Source organism: Solanum verrucosum, unplaced genomic scaffold (assembly GCF_900185275.1).
Source record: "Solanum verrucosum unplaced genomic scaffold, falcon-dt-bn FXZP01000049.1, whole genome shotgun sequence".
Classification (NCBI taxonomy): Eukaryota; Viridiplantae; Streptophyta; class Magnoliopsida; order Solanales; family Solanaceae; genus Solanum; species Solanum verrucosum.
Genome location: NW_026020221.1, coordinates 9,454,106 through 9,479,585, shown reverse-complemented (window position 1 = coordinate 9,479,585; position 25,480 = coordinate 9,454,106). Strand labels below are relative to the sequence as shown.

The window sequence follows — 25,480 nt, the reverse complement described above, 5'->3', positions numbered from 1 at the left end:
TAGGGCATGTAATGTAAATTGTGAACATTCTTTTTTTATACAATAATAGTTAAATGTGGAAAATATAATGTAATGAAATCTAAGTTCTTAAAGAGGCAAGATTTTGGTTTAGAAATTCATCAATAAAGTAAGGGGATGGTGGGAGTAGGAACCAAGTGATGATGCTTTGTGACAAATCCCAATTGAAGTATTTTAGTCAAAAAAAAAAAAAATGCAAATAAAGTGTGTCCAATAAGAATTGTGCAAAGCTAGCCAAAGCTTCAAATCTTGACAAAAAAGAAAACATATATTCCAGTCAAAATATTCTAACGTCATACACTTACATCCAAAATGGTCAAACAAAGGAATTCTTAGATGCAATCAAATCCAAAGACTCTTTAATTTTGTAAAAAGAGTGGGGGTGATGGATGAAATGGAAGTTCGCATCATATGTATCTTGTGCGATAAGAATATGATGCTAAAATTTAAAGGTAATTAGTTTTAGAGAAAAGACATAAAGACACAATCAAAGTTGTCTCGTATTTGCATAAAGACACCTTAACTTTCAAAGTGTCCTATCACCCCACAGAACTATTTAATATCGTTGTAAATGGACCATTTTGACCCATTCCCCCGTCTGGGTTGTTACCACGCACATGAGGCGCGTCATTCCGTGTTTTCACTGCCATGGACCAATTTAAAAGTGCCACGTGTCATTTTCTTTCTTTATTATTAATTATATAATCAATTTATGTCATCTTCCCCAATTTTAAACCCAAAATAGCCCTAATTTTTTGATTTCATGGTTTTTTCCATAGCAAGATCAACCTGTAACAACGAAAAACTATAATATCCTAACAATATCTTAACAATGGCAACAATAGGAGGTCGATTCCAACACTTTTACAAGAAGATTTTAATAATCCCTAAAATCATAATAATCGAAAAAAGAGAAGATTTTTATCATATGATGTAGAGCCCTAACATGTTAGACCTTCAATCTCCAAGAATCTTCTCCAAGACACATAAACAACAAGATTATCAACAACAACACGACGAGAAAACTTTTCTATTTCTTTAGATTTTAGGGAAAGTTGAGAAATAAGAAAAGAAAAGGAGAAATGACTTTCTTCAAAGAACAGGGTCGGGTCGGGTCTGGTCTTTTCTCATCATAGGGAGTGAGCAACACGCGCCACTAAATAGACGAGGGAATGGGTCAAAATGGCCCATTTACAAAGATATTAAATAGTTCTGTGGGGTGATAGGACACTTTGAAAGTTAAGGTGTCTTTATGAAAATACGGGACAACTTTGATGGTGTATTTATGTCTTTACTCTTAGTTTTATAAAGTGATGGTTAGATTAATTGTGTTGTCTGGGGTGAAGTGTTAGCCGATCAAGAACTCATACATTCAAAAGATGCGAGTAGCTAGCGGAAATGAGGATGCTTAGATGAATGTGCGATAATACTAGGAGAGAAATGATTATGAACAAAAATATTCATGATAAGGTGAGAGTACTAGCCTACGTGGTGGGCAAGATGAGGAAATTGTGAGACTGATCAGATGGTCAGAGCTAGCGGTGTCAAAAATGAACCCAAATATAGGTAACTCGCCCAACCTGTCTAGAATATTAAGGGTTGGGCTCAAGATAATTTGAATTGGGTTCAATCTCAACTCATTCAAACCTAACCCGTTTTAAGAGAATCCTCAATTGAGCCCAATTCAATCTCCAATTTCAATCCGTTTAAAAACTTTTTACTAAGATATGTTCCTATATTAAACGTATGAATTATTATCTATTTAACATCTTTTATGATTTATCTATCCATTTGTTACTTTTTTTTTAAAAAAAATCTTGAGCGGAAATTCGAATTGTGATTATAAAAGTTAAATATCACTATGTTAAAATTATTGAGATTAATCGGGTCAAATTGGGCGGGTCAAGACCCAACCCATTTTTTAGCCCATTTGAACCCAACCCATTTGAGCCCAAAGTAAACTTGGACAGGTTAAGACCCAACCCGATTTCAATTTCAACCCATTTTAATATCTCCACAACCCGCTCATTTGATACCCCTAGTCAGAGCCTATGAATAGAAGATGTCTTAGTGAGAAGCTGGATATGGAGGGTCTAAGGAAAGGTAGGGGTATTGTGATAGATGATAAAATATGACATGACACGCATGTAGCTTACCGAGGAGATGACCATAGGGCATAGATAAGAAGATATGAAGATCGAAAATTAGGATAGAAATGTTAGTAGACAGTCGAGCATTGACTAGTTTACTTTGATTGTCATATTACTTGTTGTTGTCATTGTTTTACCCTCCTCAAACCTCACTTTGTGGGACTACACTGAGTATGTTATTGTTCTTTTCTCTATTATTTTCAACACGATTTTTTCACTAATGTATTTTCTTTTCAAACCCGCTTTAAATTGTTTTACATGAGTCGAGTCTTACAAATTCAACCTCTTTGCCTTCATAAAATAGGAGTAGCATCTACTGTACACAGAAGTCCCTCTTCGGACCTTACTTGTGTGATCACACTAGATATGTGGTGGTTGTTGTAGAGGGGTTGGGCCGCACATTTATAGTTTCGATATTGATTTAATTAACTCGATAATTTTTATTTATTTTGCATATATCATAGATGTATGTTAAATTTTTTAAACTGTTATGGATATCGAATTGCGAATTCATAATTTATTAATTAACTCAAAATAAGTAGCACAGTTAGAATTTTCATTAAAAGAGTTAAAATATATTTTTAAAAAGCTATTAAATACATGACAAAGTTAAAAGGATTCAACATATAATATAATGTGTGTATATATACTAATTTTTTAGTAAAGTGGTGTCAACTTGAATAAATGCGGAGATCTTCACTTACATTTGTCACTTTTAACATATCAAAAAGAAATATTATAAATGTTATGATAAAATACCAGATCGATCTTTTATTTTTTAAGAGACCAACATGCAAAGCTCAAAATAAACTAGTAAATCTGAACGGAGGAAGTGCTATCAATCACCCATACTTGCAAGATTAAGGTAATATTTGCCCATGTTTAATGTCCCTTTTGACACCATATGGAATTATTCCAAAAAGCTGCTTTTTAGATGAAGAATGCTCAATTGGACATGGAGGTCCAACAATATGTATACACTTGCTTAGCTGCTATTGTTCCTCAAAGCAACTACAGAATAACACATATACACTTTTGACCTTATACTATTTATTTCAACACATTAAACCTTATCATATCTAACTTTTTGTAATAATATCACCAAAAGATCATATGTGTCATCAGGGGTGGAGCTACAGTTACGAGTTCAATCAAATTCAATAACTTTAGTTCAATTCTGATATGTGTCTAAAAAATTTATTGAAATATGTATGAATTATAAATTTAGAACTTTTCAACTTAAAAATATCACGTACAATTCAGAATTCATAAGCGCTAAATTATTGTTCCACCTTTGTGTGTCATGACTTTCTTTGACTTCCAGCTTCGTTTTTCTTAATTTCACCTCGATTATAGCACTCTTCTTATAGATCATTGACTAAAACAATTTTTTTTAAAAAAAAGTCCAATATGGCAATAACAAATTATGTTGTTCGACTTTTTTTAACTATGGTTGCATTCGTGTCGAATTCTTCAAAAGTTACTCTCAACAATACTTGCCACATTCATCTCGAATCCTTCAAAAATTACTCTCAACAATACTTGCCACATTCATCTCGAATCCTTCAAAGAAAAATTCACTACTTTTAAAGAATTCAACAGACACTCTTCAATATTTTTAAAAAATAATCTAAACAACATAGATACAAATACGTAAAGACTAAAGAGATCACGATCATTCATTGTTCATTGTTACATAAATTAGAGTGACACCTAGTTGACCACAATTAGACATCTCCTCAAATTCAAAGTGGTATTAGCACAAAAAGAAAGAAATTGTAGGGGGAAAGTAACATAACTAAAACAAGAGAAGTAGAAATGTATAGAAGAAAATGTTTAGAGTCAGAATGAGTACATTAAAACTTTTTTTTAAAATCTTGGTTTCAAGCATGAAATTATGTTTATGTTTATGTTTATTTGTTTTTTATAAAATATTTTGATTCATTTTCTAATTTAGTCGTTTATATTTTTTTTTAAAAATAACATAGAGCTCAAACTCTTTATCAAAAGTTGTCAGGTTTAATCTCGATCAATCATTAATTCTAAAAAAAATCATACATAATATCCTTTCAATCATTTCCATAGGTTCATAATGATTCGATATCAAAGTACAATGAATTACTATGCAGATCTTCAAGATAATATATCAAAGTATACAATGAATTACTATGCAGATCTTCAAGATAATATATCAAAGTACAATGAATTACTATGCAGATCTTCAAGATAATATATCATTGACAATTTATGATAATTGTAATCATTAAGAACATTAATCATATCTCTATATATGCATCATTTATATATATATGTGATTTAATTAATGAAATCTACTAATATTCATCGCATAAAAATCATCATGTACATATTAATCTAGGATCGCTAACATCAATTTTAATTAATTATCATATGATTAAGAACAAAATTTGAATTAAATTATAAGAGATGTGACTCTTATTATTATGATTTCTATCGTGATAACAAGTCCCAAAATTCAATCAAGGAGCTTATCATATAAATCAAACAATTGATAATAACTATAATAAAAGAATACCATATGACATATATTTATATCAAATAATGTTAATTAACAAACATTTATATCAAAATCTTGTTGCTCCCAATTGCGCACGCAAGTGTACGCGGTCGCGCAAGTAATATAGTGGCTCTTAAAAGAACCAGATTATCGAACCCAAAAGACTTGTCAATTAACTATTTTTACTAAATTATACTGATCTAATTATTTATTTAAGAGAGACAAAAGAGAAGAATGCAAGAACAAAATAATAAAATTATTTACAATAGTTGGAAAATCCCAGGGTTGTAGCATGTATTGGATTTCATGTATCATATTTTTGGCTTAGAACTAATTTTAGTTGTCAAGTTACTGGTTTATAGGGTTGATGATATGAACCGGGTTATACACCTCTCGTCGCCTACCCCAGTTAACTATCTAACTACATTGTTGAGCGGGGATAAATAGACTAACTGGTGAGCATTTATATTTCATCCTATTTCGTAGCCAAGCAAGGTGTTCGTCTGGGCGTCACTCCTGAACACTAATCACCTCAATTTAATGGGTGGACCAAGCTCTCTATATTCTTTGGTCTATCTAACCTCTCCTCTCCCGATTTTAAGATTAGACAATATATTTATCTCATGGTGATCAAGCACAAAATATTAAAACAAGAATATAGAAGTAACTTATAATGACAATTGACAACCAAGATTTAATTCAACAAGCCTTTAATAATCAACAATTCATTCGTAGTTACAACTCCAGAACTAGGGTTTTAGGTACTAATGTCTAAGAAAACAAGAAGAAGAAAAGAACCCTAAAAAGTATCAATGATTTTCTCTTCAAAAGTGCCTCCTCCTTACTCTATATTCGTTGTCCAATAATTATTTCTATGGACTATTTATAAATGTAGAAAACCCTAAATAAAATAACTGGGACCAAAAAAACGAGGAAACCAAAACCAAAACTGAGTTGAAATTGTTGCACGCGTTCTGTCCGCCGCCTTCAAGATTGTGCGCAGCTCCTCAATTGGCCACTGCCTTCAGAATCTGCCACGTGGCTGGCAGCAATATTCTCCTTTCAAGTTTCCAATTGAATATGCACTTTGCAGCATATAATTTTATATATTATTATATTCAATTTAATCCATTAAGTTGTCTGCTTGATTTTCTTCTATAATCTTTCATCTATAATTCGTTTTAGCTCCAAACTTCTTCAACTTTACGTCAATTTACTCCTACAAATAAAATACCCTATTCAACACAATCCATAAAATTAATGCTCAAAAAGGACATATATAAATAATAAATGTGAGGCAAATAATGATTAAAAATATATATTTTTGGCCTCACATCAACACCCCACACTTAAACTTTTGTTCATCCTCGAGCAAACATTAAAGTTCATCTCAAAAATCATTATTTGCCTCACATTGAGATGAACTTTAATGTTTGCTTGAGGACGAACAAAAATTTAAGTGTGGGGTGTTGATGTGAGGCCAAAAATATATATATTTAATCATTATTTACCTCACATTTATTATTTATATATGTCCTTTTTGAGCATTAGTTTTATGAATTGTGCTGAATAGTGTATTTTATTTGTAGGAGTAAATTGATGTAAAGTTGAAGAAGTTTGAAGCTAAAACGAATTTAAGATGAAAGATTATAGAAGGAAATCAAGCAGACAGTGAATTAAATTGAATATAATAATATACAAAATTATATGCTGCAAAGTGAACATTCAATTGGAAACTTGAAAGGAGAATATTGCTGCCAGCCACGTGGCAGATTCTGAAGGCAGTGGCCAATTGAGGAGCTGCGCACAATCTTGAAGGCGGCCGACAGAAGTACAACAATTCCAACTCAGTTTTGGTTTTGGTTTTCTCGTTTGTTTTGGTCCCAGTTAATTTATTTAGGGTTTTCTACATTTATAAATAGTCCATAGAAATAATTATTGGACAATGAATATAGAGTAAGGAGGAGCACTTTTGAAGAGAAAGTTGTCAATACTTTTTAGGATTTTTTTCTTCTTCTTCTTGTTTTTTTAGACATTAGTAGCTAAAGCCCTAGTTCTGGGGCTGTAGCTACGAATGAATTGTTGATTATTAAATGCTTGTTGAATTAAATCTTGGTTGTCATTATAAGTTATTTCTATATTCTTGTTTTAGTATTTTGTGCTTGATCACCATGAGATAAATATATTGTCTAATCTTAAAATCGGGAGAGAAGAGGTTAGATAGACCAAAGAATATAGAGAGCTCGGTCCACTCATTAAATTGAGGTGATTAGTGTTCAGGAGTGACGCCCAGACGAACACCTTGCTTGATTACGAAATAGGATGAAATATAAATGCTCGTCAGTTAGTCTATTTATCTCCGCTCAACGATGTAGTTAGATAGCTAACTAGGGTAGGCGACGAGAGGCATATAACCCGGATCATATCATCAACCCTATAAACCAGTAACTTGACAATTAAAGTTAGTTCTAAGCCAAAAATATGATACATGAAATTCAATACATGCTGCATCCCTGGGATTTTCTAACTATTGTAAGTAATTTTATTATTTTGTTCTTGCATTCTTCTCTTTTGGCTCTCTTAAATAAATAATTAGATCAGTATAATTTAGTAAAAATAGTTAATTGACAAGTTCTTTGAGTTCGATAATCTAATTCTTTTAAAAGCCACTATATTATTTGTGCGACCGCGTACACTTGCCTGTCCAATTGGGAGCAACAATACGTTGAAATTGTCATATGTCAAATTGAATCTAGAACATATCAACTATATCCTAAAACATAAAATATAGTCATCCATTGAAAGAGAGACAAATGTCATATTTGGACTAAGTAATTCACGAGAACTGTCTATGTTTCTAGATTAAAGAAATTATGGCAATTAGTATTGTCCGTCTTTATACGAAATTTAAGAAAATAAAAAAGATTTTTCAATTTTATGATCCTAGATCAAAGTTTTGTTAAATATATCAAAATATCATTTAATTTTATGGACTTAAACATATTACATGAAAAGTTGAAATTGAAGTAATGTCAAAAAAAAATATATATTTTTTAAATTGACTAAAAAGAAAAGTAAGTCATTTTTTTTAAAAAAAAGGGTGTAACTAATACTTTCTTTGAAATAGTATCAACCCAAAATTGTAATTGCAAAAGAAAAAAAGGAATTGTGGGAAAACACTAACACAATTAAATTAAGTAAAATTGTAGAGAAAAAATGTCTATGGTCAGAACGATAACATTAAAGTTTATTATTTATCTTATTTTCAAGCATGAAACAAACTTTCATGATTATTTGTTTTAAAAGTATTTTAATTCAATTTCTGAAAATTAAACTCTAGTTTTCTTATATTTTTAATTATTTTTTCTATTAAAAACAAAACCCATTCATTTACGTTTTATAACAAAAAGAACATTTTGGAAACTTTGAGGAAATAAATTATCTCAGAATTAGTTATTCCATGATTGTTAACCCACTTTCAATATGAGTTGGAAAAAAAATACAATCCTGAAATAAGTTACTCCATAATTTTATCCAATCAAATATGGGATAAACTTTTCTTAAAATTAATTTCTTAAAATTAATTTCAAAATTAATAATCTCTTATCTTTCGTATCAAATACGTCGTTCCAACTTTAACAGAGTCCACGCTCAATTTTTTTAAACGAATAATTTGCTTAATGGACCCTGCTTTCATTTTCATTCCATAACAAATTAATTCAATATTTTTTTGGTTTGTTTGAATATTTAAGTACGGAAGTTTGAGGTATTAGTGAAATCCTTCCTTGGATATCTCATATTCCACTATATATATATATATATATAATGTACTATTTATGTCTATTTCATTGAATTTTCCAACCAAGAAGATCCTGTCAAAATATATATAAAAAATACAATTCCTAATCGATTAGTTTAACACTCGCTTACATTAATTTTTTTAAAATCATTTGGTGTTTGGTAGAACTACTTATTATCAGTCAATTTAAGAAGTCAAAGGTAATTTTAATCAACCTTCTATTTATGTAACGTAATTTTCCGATAGAGAGTTCCAATAAATCCGCTTATTGTAACATACTTTCATCTATACTTACTAAAGAGTGATTCAATTTATTCTCAAACTAATTATTCTAATTTAAAAAGAAAGTGATATTTAGAGTGCCCCTAGCTATCCCACCACTACTATTAGAACATAAATAGAGTCATTGTACAATTATACTTGATAGTCAACAAGAGTCCTTATAGTACTTGTTGTCTTTAACGACTTAAACCTTGTATGATTGTTTATTATATTCAAGGCTCATGAGAAAGCGTAAAGTGCAAAAACATTACTTTACACATGGTATCAGAGAGCCATTGATTGCTAAGGGCCTCTTCTATCTCCCATTTCCTACGATCCTTTTGCCAAAATATGTCGACTTCTGCTAGCGACGGATAAACTTTCGTAGCTAAATAACAAAAATCTCATTCTAATCCCATTTAGTGACATATTTGTGATGGAATTATAAGAAAATTCAATTAGTTAAGAGCTATAGATCTTTAGCGGCAATTAATTAACGGTAACAGTTTAATTGTTGCTGAATATATATTTTTAATTAACACTATTTGTAAATGTTCCTAAAGCCTATATCGACATTGGATCCAATAGCAATTAGCTAATCGTGATAAAGGTCTTAGAACTCTTTATCAATGTGTATATTTATTACTGTTAAAAAATATTTTTATTACAATGTTATAGAAAATTATCAACGAATTTTCGTAGCTAATTTCATATTCTCTAGAAGCTAGTGTATGTGGTGGTAGATACTCTACATAATTTCGAAGAACTTGTAATGTAATATTAATCGTAGAGAAGATTATTAAGTCTTATAAGATTTGATTATTGGAAGAAAATTTCAATGTTATTTCCTAAAAGAAATATTCTAGCTGTTAACATTATATTCCTCCACGATGATTTCTAGTCCTAATATATTAATGATAGTGTAGATAAACAGATTAACCGCATTAATTTCCATCTTAAATGATGATTAAAATTAAGAATATACTATGATACACGTAATCAAATATGGGAAGGACCACTAATTATTATATTAATATATAAAGTAGCTGCCACTAATAAGTAATCACCACGAAATTTACATCCTCAAATATAATGTTTAAATATACATAGATGAAATTGACGTGGATTATACTATATAGTAAACCATTTTATACAATACTAATAATTATATTATGTGTACTAACAAATTATTGGAGAATCATATCATATCTAACAGACTGCGATAAAAGCTAGCTGTTTGCTTTGCCACATCATTATACATTATATATTTAGTCTTATGAAATGTTGATGACACTAATGTCATTATTTATGACTTTATGAGACTGAGGTTTAGAGTTCGTTTGGCTTAACTTAAAAAAAAAAGTTTTTAAAAAGTTAAATGTCAATAACTTTTGAGTTAAAAATAAAAAGTAGGGGAGTATCTGCTTTTAATTTTTAATTTTTCTTAAGTTATTTTAAACGTATTTTAAGTTATTTTTAATTTTGTCAAACACTCCTAAAAGCTAAAAATAACTTTAAAGTAAGTTTGACCAACTTTTAAGTCAATCCAAACAAGCTCTTAATTAGAGTGGAATTATAAATTTTTAATTCTAAAAAAAAGGTTGAGTTCAAAATAAATTATTTATATAAAAGTTTTTATTATACATTATGCTTAAATTTTATATTAAATAAAAAAGAGTGAACGGTCAAAAACACACCTAAAGTATCTTTTTTTTTTTAGTTTTATACTTGAATTATTTGGTTTGTGAGTGTTCTACCTGAACTATCACTGAATGTTTATCTAAACACACCTCAACTATCAGTTGTTCACTTTTCCTACATGAACGATGATGATATATTAGGTAGGAAAAAGTGAACAACTGATATATAGTTGAGGTATCTTTTGATAAACATTTGATGATAATTCAGATATGAAACTCACACACCTTATAATTCAGTTATAAAACTCAAAAACACAAGATACTTCAGATAGGTTTTGTCCCTTCCTCTTAATCAAACTAAGACATATAAAATGAACCAAATGAAATATTATTGGTTCTCCTTTTACTTTTTAATATTCCAAGCTTTCTTGAATCGAATAAATCCAATTTGATGCTACTAATCACTCCCTTAACATAGCATATGCCTAATGAGCTAAGCTCTAACAAAGTTTATAGTCGAAAATTTACTCTCCCATTGGGTATAACATTTTTAAAAAATAAATAAATCATAACATACGTTTATAATATTCCAACATCGTAGGATAAAATCTTATGTCATGGCTTTGATGATGCCAATCAAGCACATTTTTCTAATGTGAGAAGCTTTGGCTTTGTTTTATCATTTGGAATATATTCCATAAGTTTATCTATAGTGCAATGGTGGCTATGAATTTAATAAGTTCTAATAATGACTATGAACTAAAATGTTGCATATTTTAATCCACAAAGCCATGATGTAAATTTAGAGGTATAAGGAATTCTATGTCAATTATATAATTTAGTCAATTAGAGCAGATTACTTGCTATATATCTAAATTTATCCATCAACATCTGTTTGTTAAATAATATTTTGTATATATGATTATCTTTTAAGTAACTTAATGGTGTAATAATTCTCAAATCGATAACCTAAAATCTCTATAAAATATTTCGCATCTTACGTTACATCATCCAATAGTACTTCCCATGCTGAATTGGACGTGTCAAAATGAGGTGGCTGGTGAGTTCAGGGGCGGAGCTAGTAAAGACTCAGAGGTTCATTCAAATTCCCTTTGATAGTAAATTACATTGTTTATATATATGATTAACTTCTTTTTTTATATATATAGTAGTTATTGAATCCTTTTCAACTTATTCGTGTGTTAATTTCTTCATTTTTTGAAACTTCTTAAGAGAAAATCCTGACTCCGTCCAAGCAAATATAATATCCCGACTCAACATTTTTAACGTGGAACATATAAATTCAGAATCCGCCTCTGACGTATCTGTTCTTAGTTGCCTCCACCTTAATTAATCAATTGTCATGCATTCGTGCATCCCTCCTCAATATTACCTAATAGTTGACTCAATTGTGTTATTTCTATATCAAAAAAATATTACCCACTAGTTGTATACTTGTATTATCCATTAACAATATTCCCACATCACGTGACAATTATTCTACTCATGACTAATATTATTATTCCCAAAAATATAATTCAAATTTTTGCCTATATAAACCCATTCAACACCTCATATCTTATACACCAAAACCAAATTAAATACAAAAAAAAAAAAAATGACAACAAACACAGAAAACCTTTGGGTTTTTGCCTTAGCCACAAAATGCAATTTTTTCAACCCCATCAACTCCATGTTATTTGCGCTTATTTTATCTTTCGTCTGGTTTATCATCAATATGATTTACTGGACTCACCCCGGTGGTCCAGCTTGGGGTAAATATAACAAATTAACAAAATATTTACTCGTTAAAAATCCGATCCCAGGTCCAAAGGGCTTTCCTTTTATAGGTAGTATGTACATGATGACCGGTTTAGCTCATCAAAAAATCGCGAATATGGCTGAATTTTTCAAAGCTAAGCGTCTCATGTCGTTCAGCTTAGGTGAAACCAGATTTATCGTAACATGTAATCATGTCGTAGCAAAAGAAATATTGAACAGTACAGCTTTTGTTGCACGTCCTGTTAATGAATCTGCGTATGGATTAATGTTCGATAGAGCGATCGGGTTTGCCCCTTATGGGGTTTATTGGAGAACGCTAAGGAAAATTGCATCTACACATATGTTTTGTCCAAAACAGATTAAAGCGTCTGAATCTCAACGATTTGAAATCGCGAAACAGATGGTGGCGATTTTTAATGGGAGTGAAGAAGGTTTACGTGTTCGAGATGTGGTGAAAAAGGCTTCTTTGAATAATATGATGTGTTCTGTTTTTGGACGAAAGTATAGTCTCGTTGATTATTTTAACGATGAGACGGAGGAGGTGAGCGAGTTAGTCGATGAAGGTTATGATCTTTTGGGAATACTTAATTGGTCTGATCACCTACCTTGGTTAGCTGAATTTGATCCACAGAAAATTAAGTATAGGTGTGAACGTCTAGTGCCTAAAGTGAATCGACTCGTGGGTAGGATCATCGATGAACATCGAGCTCAACCTAGTAATGTTCATCGCGATTTTGTGGATGTTTTACTCTCTCTTCAAGGGGTGGAAGCATTATCAGACTCTGATATGATTGCCGTACTTTGGGTAAGTAACTATATAGTATATGATTTAGAGTTAATATATACCTTTTGTTTCTTTAATTTGATTGATTTTGGAATTAATTTTATTTTTGTCATATATGTAGGAAATGATATTTAGGGGGAGTGACACGGTGGCAATTTTAATAGAGTGGATATTAGCACGGATGGTACTTCACCCTGACGTTCAGTCAAAGGTACAAGAGGAGGTAGATAGGATTACTGAAAGGTCACGATCAGTGATGGAGTCTGATGTAACCAACATGGTTTATCTACAATCAGTAGTGAACGAAGTACTTAGGTTGCACCCTCCGGGCCCACTACTGGCGTGGGCCCGTCTCGCGATTGAGGACACCACAGTGGATGGGTATCATGTTCCTGCGGGGACCACTGCTATGGTCAACATGTGGGCCATCACAAGGAGTGAAGAGGTTTGGAATGAACCACTTGAGTTTAAGCCCGAAAGGTTCATGAACCAGACCGAACCTGTTATTTTTTCGGTGTTGGGGTCTGACCTAAGGCTGGCACCATTTGGTTCTGGAAGGCGAAGTTGTCCCGGAAAGACACTTGGTTTGACCACAGTCACTTTTTGGGTAGCATCGCTCTTGCAAGAGTTCGAATTCGGGACTACTGATGGATCCAAAACGGTTGATTTGTCTGAAGTACTAAGGCTTTCATGCGAAATGAAAACCCCACTGATGGTGAAGGTGCAACCAAGAAATTTAACTAATTAAACGTCCATTATTTTAGTTGTTTACGTTATTATGTGTCTTTACTGTGTTGTATTGTTACTTAAATAAGAAGTATGGTCTAATTGTTAGTTCTTTATATTTACTGTAATGTTTTACTAAATACATTATTATGTAACAAAATTTATGTTAACAATTAATTTAGTGTCATGGAGTGGATATGTTATTTTCTTTCTTATTCTGCCTATGTCTTATGTGTATGTACAGTGATGATTAAACCAATTCAAGTTATAGCTAAGACATATTCTCCCTATTTCAATTATTTCAATATATGTAGAAGTCTTTGATTGGAAGCTTAATTAGGATTTAAAGTTAATTTTCTTATGTTCATTTGTGTTCATTCATTTTTCGGAGTAAAATTGAGGAAATTATGTTTGGTCATTAAAATTTCAAAAAATTGAAACTCAATTTCAAGTTTAATTTTGAAATTTGAAAAACATCAAAAGTTTATTTCCACTTTCACTCCAAATCACTCATGAAAATTTAAAGACAACTCAAATTTCTATTCATGGTTAAACACAAATCCAATTTTTAAATATCATTATTTTTGTATTTTGAAAGCGATTTTTTTTTTTTTGCTTCAAATATGCCAATTTTCATGGTCAGGCGGGTATTATAGTTTTTAGAATTTTGAGATAGCTACCAATATATACCATTCGGTCATCTAAATTATCAAAAATGACTAAAGTATACACTACATATACATCGATTGTGTATGGTGTGTATATATAGTATATGCATATGGATGTTATATGTATAAGTATGTATAGATATGTAAATTATATGTATAAGTATGTATGTATATATATATATATATATATGCGTATTATATGTATATGTATGTATAGTATATGTACTGTCACGTTCCTACACTATCTCCTAGACGCGACATGGTGCTTAGAACCACGAGTGACCCCAAGCTAACCTCATGGCATAACATGACACTAAGGGGTCGTTTGGTTGGGAACAAGTTATCCCAAGATTAGTTATCATGGGGTTACTTATGCCACCATGTATATATGATAACTTATCCCATCACTATGATATAAATAGACGCGACATGGTGCTTAGAACCACGAGTGACCCCAAGCTAACCTCATGGCATAACATGACACTAAGGGGTCGTTTGGTTGGGAACAAGTTATCCCAAGATTAGTTATCATGGGGTTACTTATGCCACCATGTATATATGATAACTTATCACATCACTATGATATAAATAGTGGGATAAGTTACCCCAAACATGACAACCAGACAAGATACAAAAATTGTCTCATTACTATTTATTTTTATCTCTCACACCAAACGACCTCTAAGATTAGCAAAACAACAGAAAACTGAAATACATTTGCGGAAGCTAAAATTGAAATATCTAGATAGAATTCATAATATTGAAATAGAAAATGTCCGGAAGACAACATAACATGACAGAATCTAACTGACTGTCTAAAAGACTCTACTGACATGAGTTGCTAAGACAAAACCCTGGCTAGGGGTAAAAATCGAACCGACTGATAAACCGAACGAAAAAATGTTATTGGGTTATTGGGTTAACAGTTATTTAATGGTTTTATAAAAAAAAAATATTGGGTTATCGATTTGATATTAATTTTTTAATATTGGGTTAATCGATAACCCACTGAGAATATAATAATTTACTATTTTAGTTTTTAGTCATACATAAATATCAAACAAACAATATTAGTATAATCACTATATTAGACTATAACTATAAGGACCCTGCACAATTAACATTATTTAGTTAACCTGCTCTCTGCATTTACCCTTTAGATTTTAGTATTACTTTAGTGTCATGGAGTGGATATGTTATTATTTTTCTTGTTATGCCTATGTGTATGTACAGAGATGATTAAACCAATTCAAGTTATAGCAAAGACATATTCTCCCTATTTCAATTATTTCAATATATGTAGAAGTCTTTGATGGGAAGTTTAATTAGGATTTAAAGTTAATTTTCTTATGCTCATTTGTGTTCATTTGATCATGAATATTTTATTCAATTTTCGTAGTAAAATTCAGGAAATTATGTTTAGTCATTAAAATTTCAAAAAATTGAAAATCAACTTCGAAGTTTAATTTTGAAATTTGAAAAACATCAAAAGTTTATTTCCACTTTCACTCTAAATCACTCATGAAAATTTAAAGACAACTCAAATTTGTATTCATGGTTAAACAAAACTCCAATTTTTAAATATCATTTTTTTGTATTTGAAAGCGATTTTTTTTTTTTGCTTCAAATATGCCAATTTTCATGGTCAGGCGGGTCTTATAGTTTTTAGAATTTTGAGATAGTTACTAATATATATCATTCGGTCATCTAAATTATCAAAAATGACTAAAGTATACACTACATATACAATCGATTGTGTATGGTGTGTGTATATAGTATATGCATATGGATGTTATATGTATAAGTATGTATAGATATGTAAATTATATGTATAAGTATGTATAGATATGTATAGTATATGTACTGTCACACCCCTAAACTACTCCCTAGACGTGGCACAATGCTCAGAACAACGAGCGATCCCAAGTTAACCTCCTGGCATGACACTAAGATTAGCAAAATAACATAAAATTGAAATACATATGCGGAAGCTAAAACTGAAATATCTGGATAGAATTTATAATATTGAAATAGACAATGTCTGGAAGACAACATAATATAGCGGAATCTAACTGATTGTTTGAAAGCCTCTACTAACATGAGTTGCTAAGACAAACCTCTAGCTAACTCTAATATGTCTGAAACTGAAAGTCCAATACTGAAAGAAAGATAAAGGTTGTCCTCGGGGAGATGAGGATTCACCAATGATGCTGCTAGCTGATCAGAGATAACACTAATCACGAGTATGATGATAAGCGTCAGAACCTATATTATAAAAAATATAAGCATAAAGTATGTGGTCAGTACTTAGAATGTACTGAGTATGAGAAAATGCATAATAAACATGATAGCTGAACATACTAAATGTGTGAAACATGTTGATGCAATGATTAAGTAAAAACATGAAACTGAGATATACTGATATGAAATTACATATATACAAAGTTGTGTAATATCTGAAAATTTGAGGGTGGAGATAATAAAACTAACATAAATCATGTGAGCTACTACATGGAGTTTAGTGTACTGCTCCCACACTAAAATGAGAGTGTCCATACTTGTCAAGATAAGAAACCGATAAGAGATAATAAAATTGACATAAATCATGTGAACTACTACATGGAGTTTAGTGTACCGCTCCCACATTAAAAAGAGAGTGTCCATACTTGCCAAGGTAAGATTCCAATATCTAAGTTAAGGTGTATTCACTAACTACAGTCTATAAAGACTAATCCTACGGTGACAAGTAGTTTTGGGACTTAGAGATTACTACTAAAGGTCCAGAAGCACTAAACGAAAATATTTATTCAAAAAGTTTACTCGGTGCTAAATATACTCCCAAGGAAACATGATAAATCAAGAAACAATAATAATTTGTATTACTGACTCATATTGATAACTAATAAAATACTGAGTAGCTTATAAATTATGATAAATGAACATAATCTGAAAGATACTTTATCTGAAAGTATTTAAATTATGATATATGTGTATATATTGAGAGATACTTTATTCGAAATCATCATAATTCATAAAAATATGATAATCTAAGACATGCATATGAAAAAACATAATTCTAATCATGAAAAATACTTACTTGCTATGAGTTTTTGAAAATATCATTGAAAACATTGAATTACGATCAAAATCATTCAATTGAAGACTAATCATGAAGGAGAAATTGAATTTCAATAAGAGCCATGAAAATCATCTAAACCCTAGTTCTGGGAAATCATAACTTGCAGAAATTGGGGTTTCTTTGAGACTCAATGGTTGAACAAAGACCTATTGATAAAGTTTTCATATACTTGAAGTGGAAATCCTAGCTTTACTTTTTCAATTGAGGCTTGAAGCTTGGAACCCTAGTTAGGGAGCAGACTTAAGAGAGAAGAAATTAAATTATGGGTGAGTTATGAGAGAATGATAGATTTAGACTGATGATAATTTTTTAATCCCACTTAGAATAGGTCAAAACAACGTAGTATCTGGATTAAAAAAATGAAAAAAGACCAAAATAATTCTTATTAAAAATTGTCAAAAAGACTTTACGAGGTCCCTGCTTGTAGAACTTGGAGGAAATTTATGAGTTTTTGGACTTTCAAACCACGAATCAAAATCATGACCCGTAGTCCATTGTGCGATTCGTACTACCCATCCGTAGGAAACAAATATATTGAAATACCTATTCTATGAAGTATGATCTACGAGACCCTTTCTACGAACCATAGATCCAACTACGTCCTTTGTTTTCCTTATATCCTGTTCAAGCTAAATTTCATGTTTCTGAAGTTGTCTTATGAGGTATGTCTATGACTCGTAGAACCAGACACGACTTGTGAAACCCACTCGTAATTACTAAACCAATTTTGCTCCCTATGAGTCGTACTTACTTTTACAATTCATAAAATCTATCGATAAGATTCAAAAATCTACAAATTTCAAATTTTTCTGCATTCACCAAACCTGATATATATTGAGGGACTTCTAAGGTGTTACAATATCTTTTCCATGGGAACATTCATCCTCGAATGAGATCTAACTAGATTGAAAAAAGTAGGGAAATATCTTCAACTCAACACTGAAAGTTAAACACTAAAAATTGAAGGAGGGACTGACTCTAAACTAAAACATGGAGTTTAAATTGATTTCATGAACATGCATATATACTGAGATGTGAAAATACTGAATAACATGACTATTACCTACTGAAACTGAATTGGAAGGAAAGAAATGGGGGTATTTGAACATCATATCAGCTTTGGCTTCCCAAGAAGCATCATCAACTAACTTATTCCTCCAAAGGACTTTTACTGAAGCGACTTCCTAATTCCTCAACTTACGGACCTAATGGTCAAGAATTTCAATTGGGGATCTTCGTAAGCGAGACTTTCCTTCACACTGACACTCTCTAAAGGTACAACTAAAGTCTGATCACCAATACATTTCTTCAACAAGGACACATTAAACACTGGATGCACTAATGCTAACTCTGAAGGCAAATCCAGCTCATAAGCCACATTGCCAAAATGCCTCAAAATCTGATGAGGACCTACATAGCAGGGACTGAACTTCCCTTTCTTACCAAACTTTATCACCCTCTTCATGGGTGAAATTTTAAGATAAACCCAATCATCTACAACAAATTCTAGCTCTCTCCTCTTCACATCGACCTAAAATTTCTGTCTCCTCTAGGACATTCTCAACCTATCCCTAGTAAGTCGAATTTTCTCCATATCCTCATGAACTGACTCAAACCTTATTAAAACCACTTCGCTAATTTTAAACCAATCAATAAAAGACCTACACTTCCTACGATAGAGTGCCTCAAATGAAGAGACTAAAACTTCGAACAAAGAAAATGATTTTTAAAAAAGTACACAATGAAAAAATTACTAGAAAAAACACCTATATTTACTTAAGGATTATGAGTCATGATTCACGTGGTGCTAATTTTCTTTAGGGCCTGTTTGGAAGGACACCGTGGTAATTGGATTTGGTGTAATTAATGTAATTACACTGTCTTGTCCTGTTTGGAAGGACAGGTAATTACTTGGTCAGCAGGTAATTGGTGTAATTGGTAGGGGGTAATTGCACTCTACAATTCATAGGCAGAGGCAGTGAATTGCTGGTAATTACATGGTGTAATTACTAATTACCACCTGATTACTTTTTAATTTTTTTTTATTTCTATTTTTTATTTTTTTTTACTTCTATTATTTTAAGTTCTTTTTTTTTTAATTTTTATTATTCTAAAAATTTGTAAAAGTTTATTTTTTATTTTATATTATTATATTTCATTTTCTTCTTGTTCTCAACCTTACTTTACGTGATTCTACGTAATTTTTTCGTATTATCTATTTCTTTATGCCATGCTTATTTTCTCATTAGCATAATTTTATTAGTATTCTAATTTTTAAATAAAAATAGAATTTATTGTTTATAGACTTACGTTTTCTTTATTAAGAAAAAATAAAAATAAATCATATTTATTGCTATGTTGAAATTTGTTATAAGAGTATTATGTTAAATTTTTTGTTTTGAATTTATAACTTATGTAATATTTTCAGTTTCATTTGTTTTAGTAATATTGAATTTACATTGCACGTCATTTTTTAATTAGACTTGATAAATTATATTTTTGTCAAACATTTAATAATTTATGACATTTTATTTATATATTATTCTTTTTATCAAACATGCATTTCACGATGTTCGTAGAAACTTTATACTTTTAGTTGTTACGATCAATATAATTGAAATATATTAATTTGAAAAAATATAAATCAATTATTTTTTATAATATTAGCTACAGAAAATTTGTTTATTAATTAATATATTTTCAAATATATATATATATCTTAAATATTTAATTTAATGTCATTTATAAAGTTTCTTATTTGTCTAGTATAAATTTTAAATAATTAATTTTTATTTTTAAAATTTATTATAATTTTATGATTGTAACGTGCATCCAAACAAAACATGTGTAATTACACTGTGACATCCAAACAGGACATGTGTAATTACACTGTGGCATCCAAACAGGACATGTGTAATTACATTGTGGCAACCAAACAGGTCAGTGTAATTACTAGACAGTGTAATTACTATGCTGATAATTACTACCCTAGTAATTACACCAATTTCAATTATCAAGTGACTTTCCAAACAAACCCTTAGTGAATGAAAGAGAGACTCATTTCATAGGTAGCAAGAGAAGCAGGGATTTTTCTTTGACCCAAAAAATACAAAATGGCCATTCTATGCCAAATTTTCAATTTTATTAAAGCCCAACAGGGTTCTAATACTATAAGGCCCAAGATAAAGATCCAAAGCTAGAAAAAATTGCTTAAACCTCTGTTGTATTAAAGAGTGACAGACAGACGGACCGGAGTGAACAACAATGGCGGATGTTCAGAGAAGAGGAAGACCATTACCTCCTCCTCCACCCAGAGGTCCACTTGGTCCACCTCCTCAAAGGATTGCTCCACGCCCCGTACCAGTTGATCGCGAAAAGGTCCTACTTTTTTCCTTTCTTTCTTGCTTGAATCCTCTGTTTCTGACTTAGGTTACACTGGTTTGGTTAGGGATTTAGGTTGTTTTTGGAGTGAAGTAGCTTGTGCTGGTGCTGTTTGAGTTTTGAAGCTATTCTTATGTTGCGGACTCTCGCTAGGGTTTTGGTTAGAAAAGATCTTATGGTGTATTGTTATTCGACAACAACTCTGAGACGGAAAATTATATTGTTTATACATAGTTAAAATTATGTGTTATTTTTTATGACCATGGTGTCCGTGTCAGCTTTTGTGCACCTCGACTAATTCCACATACGTGTTACCTCACACTAGCAACATGTTCCACCAAGGTTAGAACAGATGAGAGGAATCACCTACTGTTTTTTAATCTCCGCTCAGATTTGAACATGAGACCTCATAACTCTCAACCACTTCATTGGCGCACTAGGCCACACCTTTAAGTATTAAAATTATGTGTATATATATATAGTAGATGTTGAATTTCCTTTTGACTTCTTCGTGTGTTTATGAGCCTCTAGAGAAAATCTCACCTCTGCCACTGTTGGGCTGACCATATCATTTTGCTCTATTTGGACTCTTTTCGTTTCAATACTGATTTGACTAGTCTTACTCTGGTTGGTGTATTAGTATTCACGGAATGAAATTTGATTTGGTAAATGGAAGTTTAACACTATCCCCAAAAAACAAATGTAAGTTTGAGAATTTAGAAGTTAAAGGAGAATGCATCACTATGTAAATTGAAGAAAAATTAAATGCAATGGTGATATGCTACTTTCTTCCATGTCTATTCTGATTTTACCATAGTACTATATCAAGGATATCTACATGCATAAACTTTTAGCCAATGTACCCAAAAAAAGACCTTTTGCCTGCCATAAGCTGTAAATTGTGAGGAGACAGTGTAGTCATTTGGTACAGTACCAATCACCGAATGGGCTGTTATGGTTAATTCATGTCATGTACCTTGATAAATAGAATATTGCCTGGTTTGCCTTTGCATTTATTTTCAAAAGAATGGAAGCTTGGTTTCCCTTCCTCCTTCTCCGCCTGGGCAGACTAAAAAGGTAAAAAGGAATGCAGGCACTTGTGTTGTTTGTTGTACAAGCTGCTTACCAAGTTGAAGAAAATGGGTTGTAACTGATACTAGAAATATATGAACTGAGACCTGGCATCACTTTGTATTATCTTGGGACTGTACATGCTGAGTAATCTAATGATTGTTTTATTTTTGTGTGTGTTCTCTTTATCAGCGAGTTGGCATGTATTTTTCTATTAACATGTACAAATATTTTGCATGTTTTATTCGTACTTGCTATGCTAATGTGCGTTCATAGAACATAAATCGAATATTCTTTGCATACTGGAAATTACTTACAAAACCTTTTTTTTTGTTTCTTTTGGGGATACCATCAAAAACCAGACTTGTCCTCTGTTGCTTCGTGTTTTCACTAAGGTATGTTCTCCAATCGAGCTCTATTTTTTTGTTTCTCTGTTTTGATAGAAGGCAAATTTTTATAATGGAATAACCATGAGCAAGACTAAGACCTTTCGAAGATGTTCTATTGGACATAACCCTTAGGGGTCGTTTGGTAGCTGGTTAGAGTTATGTAGGTGTTAGTAGTGTAGGGATTAATTATAAGTGAATCTATGTATTATTTATGCAGGGATTAGTTATACATGCATTAGTTATTCCACCTTATATCCTGCATAAAATAATACATAGATTCCCTCATAACTTAAACATGTATTTGTTATGCGGGTTTCTAAATTGTTAACCAAACGTTGTATTAATTTTTACATGAATTAACATATGTCCTATCTACCTACCAAACGTCGTATAAGTTATATGAAAATTAGTACATGGATAACTTTTTACTTATCCAGCTACCAAACGACCCCTTAAGTTTTACCAGCTTTCAAATTTCTGAAAGTTAATGAAGTTATCTGTAAGATTTTGCTTTTCGTATTGTGTTCGCCTTCGAAATGTATATGATTTGCGTATGCTTCACTAGTTGATTTTCCCCAAAAAATGGCCATGCGAGCATATTTTTTGGTTCACCACGTTTAAGACAAGTATGATTATGAACCAAAAAGCTGAATTGCTTTATGGTTAATTAATGATATACTCGGTGGGTGCTTCACTTTGGAACTTACAGGTTGGAGGCCATCACAATGTTAATGAATTTGCTGTGAGAGGCAAGGAACCCAAAGATGAGGTCCAAATTTATACATGGATGGATGCTACTCTGCGCGAACTAACTGATCTGGTATGAAGAAAGTAACACACAGTATATATTTTAACTGGTCTCTTCAATTTAGTTGTTGTCTCCCTCCTCTTTGTATATTCTCATGCTCACTATCTGCCAGCATGCATAAAGCAATTCAGGATGTTAGGATATTGTTGCAATTTTCTTGCAATGTGCCTTCTATCCTTGCCTTGTATGACTAATTGTCTGGGAGATGAGCTGTTTTTATCTTTTGAGTGCTGAGTCTTCTTCCATATACATAGCTTGTATTTGAGTTGTTCAGTTCATATATAGTACCTCATTGAAACTAGGTGCAGCATACTATGAATTTCTGACCTCTGTGAGCTGGTATATTGATAAAGTTCGGCATGAAAGTAAGAGTGTAAGGTGTCCTGAACCAATTGATGTTATCAGCTATTGCTTAGACAGTTGCAGGTTATGTCAAAACTGTCTCTCTTATGGTTTTATGTGAGCCAACTACTTATCAGAAATGAAAACTCCTTATTTGGAAGGAAATTAACTTCAGATGTTTTGAAGGAAGTAGTTCTATTCAGAAAATCAATTTGAACTGAATTCTTACTTTTCATTTTTGGTGTTAAGAAAACATCTAGAAGATTTGGATTCCCTGTTAGAAATTATTGAATCCTTGAAAGAAGAATAAGGCTGTATACTTCTGCTTGTTTTAAACATGTAAATATGGTTTTTTTTTTTTTTTTTAAATGGTCATGTAAATATGGCTTCCAGCGCAACCTTTCTACCGAAGATTTGTAATATTGTTATCTTTCTTTTGAAAAAACCTTATTTGGTCTGCCTGGATGCCAAGCAAAAAGTTGCAGTGTAAGTAATCATATCCATCTGCAATTCTGTGGCACAATTTGTAGACAATTGGTTCTGGGACCATGCCGGTTCAGCTGTACTGTGGCTGTATATTTCCATGGCAAACATTTACATTCCATCTGGTTTATCTATTTCCTGTGACTGTATCAGGTTAAAGAGGTAGCTCCAGAAGCAAGACGAAGAGATGCAATTTTGTCCTTTGCTTTTGTCTATCCGGATAAAAGGGGGCGCTTTGTCGTTAGAGAGGTCTATCTCACTTCATTTCTCTATATGCTTGTTTGTACATGAACTTCGTGTTTGCATTTGATAGTGTCCTTGTATCCATCAATGCCCTTTATCTTCTTATCTGTATGCCTTCCATCCTCTTTTCTAGGATATTATGTTTATTGGCTAGATTAGTCTTTTGTGATTGTTGAACTACCATCAGACGCAAAATTATTAATTTGTCAACTTTCATCTAATGTGCACACATATCTGTATGGATGATATTCAAGGAAAACAAAAATGTCTTTGGTGCATTGAAATTGCTACCCATGTGACTAGAGGATTGAGGGTAAAGGAAAATATAACACACCATCTAAACCTAACTTCTTGTAGATTAATAGTTCTATTTTGGAAGACACCCAAAATATAGTTCCAGAAAGATGATGAAACTACAAAGTTGAAACTGAGCTCTGACTCTGGTCTAACTGCTGACCAGCAAACATGAGATAATTCGCTTGTCTTCATTGTTCTGCCTTGGTGATGAACCAAAATGCTCAAGTAGGGATTGATCAAAAGTTATTCTTAAACTATGTCCAGGGAATTCATGCTCCTACAGTCTATCAATGCATGTGTCGTAGTTTTATGGTTAAATTTCAATTCCCAATAGTAGCAAAATAAAAGGAAATTAGGAAGTTCTGAGATTTTGGAAAAAGTGACGGTTAATTGTAGTATTTACATCCTCATTCCTAGGCTGGCAATGTTTCATCAAATTTTACTGTTCAGATGTTTTTGTGTGAGAAATCCAGGATTGCATTTCCATTTGTAATGCAATGGTATATGTTCGTGATGTTCTCAAGCAAACAGTGATCTTATAGTGTTTATTCTCTGTGACATGAAGGTGGGGACTACATTTTCTTACCCCAATATGAGGCGACCAGATAATGGCAGCAAAACATTGAGTGAACTTAAATTTCAGGTAACACTCTGTTCATATGAGATCATTGACCTCATCGTTTTTCTCGGAATTTGGTATTGACTTGTTTCTTGCCACTTCAGATAGGAGATTACTTGGATGTGGCTATCATGTTCCAGTGAGCGTTATGGCACCTGTATTGGAATTGGAATTACGCAGACTTGTACTACTTTGTGTTTCTTCTTAATTCTACATATCTGTATTTTTCTTGATAAGCTGACCTAATGTTCATTTTTGCTGTAAATCTGAGATTCTGTCTAGAGTTCTCTATTATGACTAGATCTGTTATATTACGTTAGTATGTCATGGGATTTAACTGCATT

The 25,480-nt window shown here is 31.7% G+C and overlaps 2 protein-coding genes across 2 annotated transcripts; both read left to right on the top strand.

The window, feature by feature from the left end:
- The first annotated feature begins 12,002 nt into the window (after positions 1 to 12,002).
- On the top strand, positions 12,003 to 13,875 carry LOC125830968 (cytochrome P450 78A3-like). Its single transcript, XM_049510157.1, has 2 exons — positions 12,003 to 12,991; positions 13,092 to 13,875. Exons 1-2 carry the CDS (start codon positions 12,023 to 12,025, stop codon positions 13,716 to 13,718), a joined length of 1,596 nt encoding a protein of 531 aa, XP_049366114.1. The 5' UTR covers positions 12,003 to 12,022; the 3' UTR covers positions 13,719 to 13,875.
- A 6,819-nt stretch (positions 13,876 to 20,694) lies between these two features.
- On the top strand, positions 20,695 to 25,480 carry LOC125830997 (histone deacetylase complex subunit SAP18). Its single transcript, XM_049510193.1, has 6 exons — positions 20,695 to 20,881; positions 22,318 to 22,350; positions 23,054 to 23,164; positions 24,131 to 24,226; positions 25,083 to 25,160; positions 25,241 to 25,480. Exons 1-6 carry the CDS (start codon positions 20,768 to 20,770, stop codon positions 25,277 to 25,279), a joined length of 471 nt encoding a protein of 156 aa, XP_049366150.1. The 5' UTR covers positions 20,695 to 20,767; the 3' UTR covers positions 25,280 to 25,480.

Excerpts from the sequence above, each read along its gene's own strand:
- LOC125830968 (XM_049510157.1), top strand. The coding sequence starts at position 12,023 with ATGACAACAAACACAGAAAACCTTTGGGTTTTTGCCTTAGCCACAAAA. Across the intron at positions 12,992-13,091 it reads ATATGATTGCCGTACTTTGG|GAAATGATATTTAGGGGGAG; the intron begins GTAAGTAACTAT and ends TCATATATGTAG.
- LOC125830997 (XM_049510193.1), top strand. The coding sequence starts at position 20,768 with ATGGCGGATGTTCAGAGAAGAGGAAGACCATTACCTCCTCCTCCACCC. Across the intron at positions 23,165-24,130 it reads TGCGCGAACTAACTGATCTG|GTTAAAGAGGTAGCTCCAGA; the intron begins GTATGAAGAAAG and ends TGACTGTATCAG. Across the intron at positions 25,161-25,240 it reads TGAGTGAACTTAAATTTCAG|ATAGGAGATTACTTGGATGT; the intron begins GTAACACTCTGT and ends TTGCCACTTCAG.